The sequence below is a fragment of the Salvelinus fontinalis genome, chromosome 35 (assembly GCF_029448725.1).
Source record: "Salvelinus fontinalis isolate EN_2023a chromosome 35, ASM2944872v1, whole genome shotgun sequence".
In the NCBI taxonomy this organism is placed as follows: Eukaryota; Metazoa; Chordata; class Actinopteri; order Salmoniformes; family Salmonidae; genus Salvelinus; species Salvelinus fontinalis.
Window position 1 is genome coordinate 4013360 of NC_074699.1, and position 12144 is coordinate 4025503.

The following is a 12144-nucleotide window of genomic DNA, read 5'->3' on the forward strand; positions in this document are numbered from 1 at the left end:
AGAAAGAGAAAATAAACATTGGCCTCGAGTCGTCTTGGGTATGATGCTACAAGCTTGGCACACCTGTATTTGGGGAGTTTCTACCATTCTTCTCTGCAGATCCTCTCAAGCCCTGTCAGGTTGGATGGGGAGCATCGCTGCACAGCTATTTTCAGGTCTCTCCAGAGATGTTCGATCGGGTTCAAGTCCAGGATCTGGCTGGGCCACTCAAGGACATTCATGGACTTGTCCCAAAGCCACTCCTACGTTGTCTTGGCTGTGTGCTTAGGGCCATTGTCCATTGTCTGAGGCCCTGAGCTCCCTGGAGCAGGTTTTCATCAAGGATATCATAGTACTTTGCTCCGTTCATATTTCCCTCTATCCTGACTAGTCTCCCAGTCCCTGCAGCTGAAAAACATCCCCACAGCATGATGCTGCCACCACCATTTATTTATTTTACCTTTATTTAACTAGGCAAGTCAGTTAAGAACAAATTCTTATTTTCAATGACTGCCTAGGAACAGTGGGTTAACTGCCTTGTTCAGGGGCAGAATGACAGATCTTTTACCTTGTCAGCTCAGGGATTTGATCTTGCAACCTTTCGGTTACTAGTCCAACGCTCTAACCACTAGGCTACCTGCCGCACCATGCTTCACCGTATGGATGGTGCCTGGTTTCCTCCAGACGTGACGCTTGGCATTCAGGCCCAAGAGTTCAATCTTGGTTTCATCAGACCATAGAATTGTGTTTCTCATGGTCTGAGAGTCCTTTAGGTGCCTTTTGGCAAACTCCAAGTGGGCTGTTGTGTGCCGTTTACTGAGGAGTGGCTTCCGTCTGGCCACTCTACCATAAACGCCTGATTAATGGAGTGCTGCAGAGATAGCTGTCCTTCTGGAAGGTTCTCCCATCCCCAAAGAGGAACTCTGGAGCTCTGTCAGAGAGACCATTGGGTTCTTGGTCACCTCCCTGACCAACGCCCTTCTCTCCCAAATGCTGAGTTTGTCCAGGCGTCCAGCTCTAGGAAGAATCTTGGTGGTTTCAAACTTCTTCCATTTAAGAATGATGGAGGCCACTGTGTTCTTGGGGATCTTCAATGCTGCAGAAATGTTTTGGTACCCTTCCCCAGATCTGTGCCTTGACACAATTCTGTCTTGGAGCTTTTCGGACAATTCCTTTGACCTCATGGCTTGTTTTTTGCTCTGACATGCACTGTCAACTGTGGGACCTTATATAGACAGGCATGTGCCTTTCCAAATCATGTCCAATCAATTGAATTTACCCCAGGTGGACTCCAATCAAGTTGTAGAAACATCTCAAGGATGATCAATGGAAACAGGATGCACCTGAGCTCAATTTCGAGTCTCATAGCAAAGGGTCTGAATACTTATGTAAATAAGGTATTTCTGTTTTTTATTTGTAATAAATTAGCTAACAGTTCTAAACCTGTTTTCTCTTTGTCATTATGGGGTATTGTGGGTAGATTGATGGGCGGAAAAAACTATTTAATACATTTTAGAATAAGGCTGTAATGTAACAAAATGTGGAAAAAGTCAAGGGGTCTGAATACTTTCCGAATGCAGTGTACTTCAGACATTGTACTGTGTGACATGTTTATTGGACAAGGAATCAGGAAATATGAAGAGAAGGGGAAAGCTGTGTGCATCGTCCCAAAATGGCAAACTGCTTATCTATGCTCGTCTGTGATAGTATAGCTCCCTGCAAGGGGTGAATAGTGTCAAAACAGGGCCTTTTTGAGGTTCTATTCTCTCTGGAGTCATTCCCCTTCTTTTCGTATGTTCATTCAAATGCATTCATATGTATTCATAGGAAAACATTGACAGAAGCTGTTCACGTTTTGTTACCCACAGCCTATTTTCCTCAATGCTGCTTTGCTCTGTTCTAGTATTATGGTTTCATCTCAACCTGATTGCAATATTGAATTAAACTGTTACCTAAAATCCCTGTTTTTTCCTAGCTGACGGTTTGTACACGACCCTCATTCTGGCTCATGGGGCTCCCGAGTGGCGCAGCGGTCTAGGGTACTGCATCTCAGTGCTAGAGGCGTCACTACAGACACCCTGGTTCTAATCCAGGCTGTATCACAACGGGCCGTGATTGGGTGTCCTGTAGGGGGGTGCACAATTGCCCAGCGTCGTCCAGGTTCGGCCGGTGTAGGCTGTCATTGTGAATAAGAATTTGTTCTTAACTGACTTGCCTAGTAAAATAAAAAACAATTATGCCTATGAAGTTTGAATCAACAGTTACTTTTACCAGACGTGGGTTCAAATAGGTTAGTGTTTGGTTAATCCTGCCTGGAGTGCCAGAAGTCCAGCTAAAGCTTTTGAAACAAAACAAATACCATTTGAACCCAGTTGTTTTTTTACTGTCAACACCACTACAGGATTTCACCAATGGGTTCCTCCTTTTCACATAAAGAGCCTAACATTTGACATGTTTTGTGGGTAGTCCAATTAATTAGTCATTTCATGTTTCCATTCATTTAATGGGTGAATCAATATGATTAGTGGTGCGTTTTACCAATGAAACATTTCTCTCAGCGTGAAATGAAACTTTTCCATGCTTGAAATTCATTCAGGCAGTGGTTACATGACTCAATTTCAAATTGCTACATTGAACCTCAGAAGTCCCATGTTGCTGAGGTAAAATGTGCACCTTGTTTATCTCAGAAACATGATTCATACTAAGATTAAATACAACAACCTGAGCTGTGCCGACGTCAGTTGTAAAAGAAACAGTGACATTGAAGAAAACATCACTGTCTTTCCTTTAAAACTTCTTGAGAATACAGGGGGTGCTGTTTCGCATTAGCATAATTGCCTCTACAGATTAAACTGCCTCTTATTCAATTATTGCTGTTACTATATGCATATAACCATATACCAGTGGATAGAAAACAAGCTATGGTTTCTAAATCCGTTTCAATTTCGTCTCTGAGTGAAACACAGGTCATTTCACAGCACTTTCCCTGAGCCAGAAGAAGATTGCAAGATGTGTATGCTCGCTTCAACGCTCTGCCTATATATGGTCATGCCACCTATGACCCGAAACAGACTTCGTTCTTCTTCCTCTAGGTGTCAGGAAGTTGTCAGAGGAGAAATTTTTTGTTTATCTTGTACTGACGTGAAATAAGACCTATTTCTTTAGCGTGACCGACAACTTCCGGTTTTCTCAGAAGCGCGTCTTAGAGCTGCCATTGTCTTTTGTTATGCTGACGTTACGGATGAAAACTATCTCCGTCTCGAAGTTTGTTTGATACATGTGACCATATCACCGTAATGTATGTTTTTTCAATATAGTTTAATCAGATTATTAGAATTTTTTCGGGAGTTTTGCCGTGTTCCGTTCTTTGAGTTTTTTAACTTTGGACAGGGACCGTGCCAGTCGACCAGTACCCAGGCTAAATGAAGAGGGGAAGTTGCCATTGTGAATGGATTGAACGACTCATCAGGACTAAGGACACCTTGATCAACATTCTGATGAAAGATCAGCAATAGTAAGAACCAATTTACGATGTTATTTCATATATCTGTCGTGCATGTGAACTGGTCGGGCGCGTCCAGCTGGTTCTGGCTGGCCTGGTTATGCTAATTTAGCGCTACATTTTGTTTTCGCTATAAAACATTTAAAAAATCTGAAATATTGTTTGGATTCACCAGATGTTGGGCTTTCAATGTCTGTACGCTGTGTATTTTTTCTGAAATGTTTTAAGACAAGTAATTAGTTATATAACGTTGGTCTCTGTAATTGTTCTAGCTGCATCAGCACTATATCAGATTGCAGCTGCAATGTAGAACTGTGATTTATACCTGAAAAATGCACATTTAAAAAAAAAAAACTATGCTATACCATAAATATGTTATCAGACTGTCATCTTATGAATTTGTTTGTTGGTTTGTGGCTATCAATATCTTAGTTTAGCCGAATTGGTGATAGCACCTGATGGAGTAAGAAACTGTTGGAGTAAGAAAATGGTGTCTTTTGCTAACGTGTTTAGCTAATAGATTTACATATTTTGTCTTCCCTGTAAAACATTTAAAAAATCTGAAATGGTGGTTTTATTCACAAGATCTGTGTCTTTCATTGGGTGTCTTGGACTTGTGATTTAATGATATTTAGATGCTACTATTTAATTGTGACGCTATGCTAGCGATGCTAATCAGTGTGGGGGAGGTGGGGGGTGCTCCCGGATCCGGGTTAGGTACTCTGTAGAGGTTTTAAGGCACATTCTGATGTCATCGTTTAAGTTTTTATAAATATTCATTCATTAATCATATTGTAAAAAATATGTGAATAATATTGATAGGTGTCTCAGTGAATTGAGCAATTGAATGAATAATTTATTTATTTTAGAATGTGTAAACTAACTGCAAATGACTGACAACTTCCATTGATGTGAGTCTGGCCTATTTTTAAAAATGTATTTAACCTTTATTTAACCAGGTACAACCCATTGAGGTTAAAAACCTATTTTGCGTGGGTGTCCTGGCAAGAGGGCAAAACAGGGAAATAGCAGCGTGTCCATAGAACATTAAAGAAAAATACAGAATACACACAAAAGACAAAGTGTCACAAGTTAAAGATACAATTGAAGATTAGAAACAACTGCAGTTATCACACAGTGTTGTCGATCAGAGTCTTAAAAACAAGCAAAGACTCCCCTGACTTTACAATCTTCTGAAGCATGTTCCAGGATGAAGGGGCATTATGGGCAAAAAAATTGTTTTGCCCATCTCGGTTCTAGCCTTAGGAACAGACAAGGTCAGCAGCGACTGTGAACGAAAACTGTATTGAGTGACTGATCTGGTCAGTAAGGAACAGAGATACAATGGGAGTTGTACCATCAATGCCCAGTTCACAAGTGTACCAGTGCTTTAGCCTCCTGGTGGAGAGAGAGGTCCATTGCACCATAGCATACAGATCACAGTGATGGGTGAGTGATGTAGGATTTTGTAATAGATCTTAAAGCACCATGATACACTGTGTCCAGAGTTTAAGGTACTTGCTGAGGCCTGCATATAGACAATATCACCATAATCCAGCACTGATTTTAAAAAAGTGCTTTGAACAAGATATTTTCTGACTAACATTGAAAAGCAAGATTTGTTCCCGTAATAGAAACCAAATTTCAACTTCAGTTTCATGGTCAAGGTATCAATGTGCTGTTTAAAATTCAACTTTTCATCTAACCAAATCCCAAGATACTTACAGGAGGTGACCCTATCAATGTGCTGGCCTGCTATACTTAAAATCGGCAAGTGACTCCATCTGTTTACTTTCAGGGAAGAGAAAACCATCATCTTTGTATTTCTTTCATTAAGCAAATGTTTCAATTGGAAAAGCTGCCTTTTAATAACATCAAAGGCCAACTGTAAGTCCTGAAAAGCCTTATCAATATTAGATGCGCTAGAATAAATAATTGTGTCATCGGCATAAAGATGGAGATTTGCAGAGTCAGTCTTCCCTATATCATTTATATACCGTGTAAAAAAAGGATCAGACCTAAAATTGAGCCCTGGGGAACTCCTTTTGTAAGTCTTCGACACTCACATGTCATACCCTCCTGAACTACCTGCCAGAAAGGTAGTTCTGGAACCGATCCAACGCATCAATACTTAAACCAACCTTTCTTTTGGTCTATACAACAGCACGGCATGGTTAATAAACGGTACGGCATGGTTAATAAAAAGTTAAACCGTGATTTTCCTTGTCCTCAGCATCTAGAATATCACCTGCAACCTTACTTACAGAAGTAATTGTACTATGCTTGGCTCTAAATCCCGGCTGGAATTGAGATAAAACTGAGTTATTATAAAGAGAGTCTTTGAACTGTGAGTTCACCAAGTTTTCCAAAACTTTTGCCAGTGCAGACAGTTTAGATACGTGACGATAGTTATCCAACAGGGACGGATCTCTACCTTTATGTAAAGGCATGACGTAGGCTGCTTTCCAGACTTTTGGAATGGTATTACTCACCAATGAAAGATTTAATATGTGAGTGAGAGGGGCAGCAATGATCTCTGCACCAATTTTTTTTGAAAATATGGGTTTAATTCATCCGGGCCAGCTGCTTCCTTAATATCATTTGATTGGAGTTCCTTTACAACTTCTAAAAGCTCAATCTCTGTAAAATGAAATAAATGAACCGTAGGCCGGCATGCGGCAGTTTCATTCACAGCCTCATTTGAGATGTTAGTAAAGAGTTCAATATCAAATACATGCCCAGCTTTAGCAAAATGCCAAAACATGTCAAGCAGTTTGTTATTGTTAGTCACGTCCATTGAATGTGAGGTCAATTTCAGCAGAAGAGTGTGTTAAAATGATGGAAAACCATTAAATCCATGAATGTTGTCGGGTTATTGAGGTTTTCCTCGGTAGATTTCGTAATAGAAGCTCAATTTGCATTTCCGTATTAGCAAGGCGCACTTATTTCTCAGTGCCCTGAATAACTGCCATTCAATCTGGGAATTACCCTTTCTGGCTTTGGCCCATTGTGTATTTAGTTTATGGATCTAATCAGATAATTCCACTGTAAACCAGGGATTGTCTCTACCTCTTACATGGTGCTTTTTGAGAGAGGCATGTTTATCAGAGATAGTAGAAAACATAGAATCAAAATAGGAGAATGCCTCTTCGATATCTGGAATAAGTACAATCCTGTCCCAGTTGTATGCATAAAGTTCATGCAGGAATGCATGCTTACAGAACTGCCTAACATTTTGTTTGACTATGAACCGAGAGGGCACTTTGGGGATTTTGGTGTCTCTAATGCAAGCAACTGCACAATGATCACTTAAAATCATGAGCGAAAATCCCACCGGCCGACTATTTATGCGGATTGTTTGTTAGAATAACATCAATAAGTGTTGACTTAGAGATGTCTTTGGGATTGAGTCTTGTAACCGCATTTATAATTTGATTAAAATGTCATGTATTGCACAGTCCTCTTATGGCCTCAGAGTTTGGAGATAACCAATCCCAGTTTAAATCGTCCATAAGGACCTTTTCATTTCCCCCCCAACCACGCATCAGTTCAGCCAGAGAATCCAGGGATTCTACTTTTGCAGATGGAGGTCTATAACGTCCTATCAAATCTAAGTTCACAGCTTTTGATAACTGTAGCTTCAATGCTAAAAACTCAAACTGTTTTGGTTTAGTTAAAGACCTTAGTTCAGTAACCACATATCTGTCTTTAATATAGATGGCTATACCTCCCCCTTACTTTGTCGGTCACATCGATAAACATCAGAGCCATCCAAGCCTATAGACTGATTTAGAACAGATTTCTTAAATCAGGTCTCGGACAGTATTAAAACATCTGGGTCAGCAGTGTGAACCCAGACTTTTATCATGTCCAATTTTGGTATCAAACTCCTCACATTAATATGCATCAGTCCCAACCCTGATCTAGTTTTAAAATCATTTGGAGTGGGAAGTTCATCCATAGCCAATGTGCCTGGGTTTGGGTAAATGTTTCCTGATCCATAGCCAATGGGCCTGGGTTTGGGTAAATGTTTCCTGATCCATAGCCAATGGGCCTGGGTTTGGGTGAATGTTTCCTGATCCATAGCCAATGGGCCTGGGTTTGGGTAAATGTTTCCTGATCCATAGCCAATGGGCCTGGGTTTGGGTGAATGTTTCCTGATCCATAGCCAATGGGCCTGGGTTTGGGTGAATGTTTCCTGACACCAAAAGCAGAAGAATAATAAAACACCTCGATTTGTTTTTTCCTAAAATCTCTCTGCACTTAGATGATTTAAAATAATCCAAACTACAGTCATCTGATACAGCAAACAGTTTCTAGCCAAACCAAACCCTGTGGATGAGAAAGTTTTATGTGCATGTCACAGTAGGAGTCAAATGGTAACACAATCTGATCCCTCTGAAAGATAAAAGCTGCTAAACCATCAGTCAAAGTAGGGTTTAGCGGTATCTCTGGGTCAGGGAGATGAGATTTGTTTTTGATAATTTAGACAATGCCATAACCCATTTAGTCATAACCCATGTAGGCAGCAATTAAAACCATTTGTACAAAAATAGCAATTTTAACCACTGAATCCAGCAGTTCACTAAAACAAAAAGAAAACAACATTTAAATATACTGAGTCAATCTTTTGAAACCTTAAAATTCCCCAAAAATGTTCAGCTGTATCCTAGTAGTTAGAAAGCAAGTGTGTGCCTGAGCGTTGTTGCCTTAGTTAGAGCGGTCAGCGCGTTCAACAACTGCTGCAGGAATGTACAGACAGGGATTTTGCCCAGTGTGTGGGCCTGGTCAATGCACCCAGTCGCCTTGCCGTAGGCTACCGCACAGTGAGGCAGAGCGGGCCCAGTAGACCAATCACTGGTGGCTAGTCCACCCGGCAGCGGTATCCTGGGATAGGAAGCCCAGCGCACAAACCTCCGGCTTCCACCGCACAGCGGGACAGGAGAGGAGTCAGAAGCCTCCGGAAACACAGATAAAAACCTGAGCGTTGAGGAGTATCCAAGGCTAGTCGGCTCAGCGTGTCTGGACCGTCAGTCACAGCACAGATGTATCCTCTCTCGGCTTTCAGGGAGGGGACCACACCGGCTTTATCTCCTCATATAGAAACCAGCAGATGTCAATGAATGGTTTTGCTAAGTAATACAAACTTGGAACACTTGAAACAAACAAACAGCGTGACACAACACGCTCGGCAAACCTGCCCTGCCGCCATCTTGAACTAGTGTCTAGTTTGAGAAACAGACGTGTTTATGGACACCGGACGGATCACTATTTTCCTACAGTAACTTAATTGGTTTGACCGACAAGGTTTCCTAGTTGGAAAGGAACCCCTGCCTGGCTGCCATAACTTTTTTTCGGTACCCTATTTGACTAGGTGGTTATGTGACAAGCTGGTGATGAGACTAGGTCAGCGTTTCTCAATCCTGGTCTTGGGGAGCACATTTGAGTTTTTCAAAAGGCTTGATGATAAGTTGATTATTGGAATCAGGTGTGTAATGCTAGGGGAAACCTTTTAAAATTATGCACCCCTTTGTGGTCCCCGGGACCAGGATTGGGAAACACTGGACCAGGTGGTACTGGCATGACTGCCTGGAGTTACAGGGATTGAAGTCAGTCAAAGATGGCAAGGTTGGCAGCTGTAGCCTGGCATTAGGTGGCACGGGCTGACGTGGTGACGAGACAGCTGGGAGTGTTCCAGGCCATCAGTGGAGCAGCAGAGTTGTGGGAATGAGACCCGGCAACAGAATACTGATGAAGGATCAGGGAATCGGCTCTCTGGGCAAAGTTTCCTCGTTATTTCCTACTTTCTCAATCATGTTGAATCAATGTTGCTGGCAGGTTGAATATTTCTGAAAAAGGCAACAACATACTGTACGCTTTGTAACAGAATTGCAGCGGGAACTGATACATTTGGCTATAACGCAAGTTGACAACCGTTAACGTCACGTACCAACTCATCTGATCACCAAGACCGAGCTTAATCGTGTGTGTTAGTGCTGGGATTCCATAAAAGCCAACACACACACATCTCCCTTCCAGTACCCGGAATGGAAAACACTGTTAAAAAAATAATAACATAGCCTTCCCAACAACAACATTAACATATAGCTCTCTTATGTACATGTGGAATCACTCCCTGCTGTTCAAGAACATCGCAGAGTCCATTTAAAATATCCACTAGAGGACCATTCCCCTTTTGTCGTCCTTCCTAACGAGTCCTACAGTACATCTACAGTACGCCTGACTCTTACAGTGCTCGGCTCTTTTAATCAGTTTCTCGTTGCACTGCTTAGTGTAGGAACAGTTAAGAAATGAAACTGAATCATTCAGACACGGAATGGAGGATAGGGAAAAAGGGGACTGTTAGACATAGGGACTAGGGTGGGGACTGAGGTAAGTTAACATTCATAACGGATGGGATATATTGGCCGAGAGCCCAGGAAGACGCTACCAATCCAGGAACTCTTCTAGAATTACACAGCGAGTGAGACAAACCAAAGGATTATAATGGCTGTGGGGTGGAGGATTCAGATTTAACAGAGCCTGTATGGGTTTTATTACATAACCACAGATAAAAGGCTATACACAGTACGAGAGTGGGGGAAAATGTAATACACTCAAAGGAAATAAAGAGGGTGGAGAGAAATATCAAAGGGTAGGATCATTATTTACTAAAAGGTACAAACAGAGACTATGGACACCAACGGCCTTGGCCCTGGCCCCTGGGGTAGCGAGGATGCCACAAGTCATGCATAATGGAGTGGAGTGGTCGATAAATTGGAGGGTGTCCCGTCATTGGACACAACGCTTGTGTAGACGGATTGAATTTGGAATGCCGTGAATTGTATCGTTGTGTCTGTGCGTGCCAGCGTGTGCATGCGTATGTAGGAGCAGGATATGTGTGTGCGAATTGCATTATTAATCCCTTCCCAAGTCGGGAATGCTCTGATGTGAAAATATTTATTTATGTCGAAAAGCCATTGCTCCTCTGCTTTTCAATCAGACTTGCTTATTGTACAGGGGGTAAAAGCATTTTTGGATTAGTTTAAATCAATATATATTATATTATTATTCTGTGATACTTAAAAACTGTACCTGAATCAACCACAATAAAATAAATAAGAGTGAGATGTTGCCTTACCTGGTCTTGGTAAACAAAGAAGAGCGTGATGGACAAAATCTCCAAGAAGAAGATCAGGAGGAGGAGGATGAAGAACTGTGGAGAGAGGAGAGAGAGAGAGGAGAGAGAGATGGAGAGAGAGAGAGGAGAGATAGGAGAGAGAGAGAGAGAGCGGAGAGAGAGAGGAGAGAGAGAGGAGAGAGAGAGGAGAGAGATGGAGAGAGAGAGAAGAGAGAGAGAGAGGAGAGAGAGTGCATTAGAACTTTAACTTGAGAAACAAAGAGTGGGAGAGACAACGTGTCAGGAAGAGTGAGTTGAAGAGACATGAGAGATCGAATGCCTTTGGATCATTCCGCCTTATATATATATATATTTATGACTGACAGAGAAGGAGAGGAGTGGAACAGTAATACTCAGAGAGACAGGTTGAGCCGGTATACAGTGAGATCGAAAAGTATTGGGACAGTGACACATTTATTATTGTTTTGGCTCCATACTTCAGCACTTTCAATTGATACAAAGACTATGAGGTTAAAGCGCAGACTGTTAGCTTTAATTTGAGGGAATTGTCATTCATATCGGTTGAACAGTTTAGAAATTAGAGCACTTTTTTGTACATATTACCCCCATTTTAGGGGACCAAAAGTATTGGGACAAATTCACTTATATGTGTACTAAAGTAGTAAAAAGTTAAGTATTTGGTCCCATATTCATAATACGCAATGACTACATCAGGTGACTACAAATATCATACACCCCAATAATACTAACTTTCCCTGTTATTGTAATGGTGAGAGGTTAACATTTCTTGGGTGTATATTTGTGTGTATATTTTGATTCATTTAGGATTATCCGTAATCATGGTAGCATCCACATTAATGTAGAAGTGTTTAGATACATATTCTATTCTTATTGACAATAAAGGTGACTCCAAAATGACACAATACATTATTTAACATTCATTTCTATTGGGCACAAAATAATCTAAATCACAACCGAAACAGCAAATGCATCCAACAAGTTTGTAGAGTCACACGCTCGACGTAGTCATTGCGTGCTATGAATATGGGACCAAATACTTAACTTTTTACTACTTTAATACACATAAATGAATTTGTCATTGCTTTTGGTCCCCTAAAATGAAGGGACTATGTGCAAAAAGTGCTGTAATTTATAAACGGTTCACCTCAAATTAAAGTGCAGGCTGGAATCTTTCATCTCATAGTCATTGATCATCTCAAATCTAAAGTGCTAAAGTGCTACAGAACCAAAAACACTAACAAAAAATGTCACTGTCCCAATATTTCACGTGATATATAACCTAACCTGTATGCATTTCGGATTTGGAAACGCTCGAATATTTTAATCAACAAACCGTACCTTCTCGATCGTTTGCTAGATGAGATCGTTTCTGAGTAATACGTTTCCCTCCTACGGGCCTCACGTGAGCGCTCGAAAAAGTTACCACCCGATACATCCTACCCCCGCAAAGCAATCGTTCCGTCCCTCTCGCAGAAAAATGCTTGACTAATCTCAAACGGAG

At 41.3% G+C, this 12144-nt stretch overlaps 1 protein-coding gene across 3 annotated transcripts in view; it reads right to left on the bottom strand.

Annotated features, from left to right (window-relative positions):
- Nucleotides 1-12144, bottom strand: part of LOC129834265 (tetraspanin-4-like) — a 124466-nt gene that overhangs the window by 26736 nt on the left and 85586 nt on the right. For all 3 annotated transcript variants that reach the window (XM_055899106.1, XM_055899105.1, XM_055899104.1), the window contains one exon: nt 10623-10697. In XM_055899106.1, coding sequence (XP_055755081.1) covers nt 10623-10697 — 75 coding nt within the window. The remainder of the gene's footprint in view (nt 1-10622; nt 10698-12144) is intronic.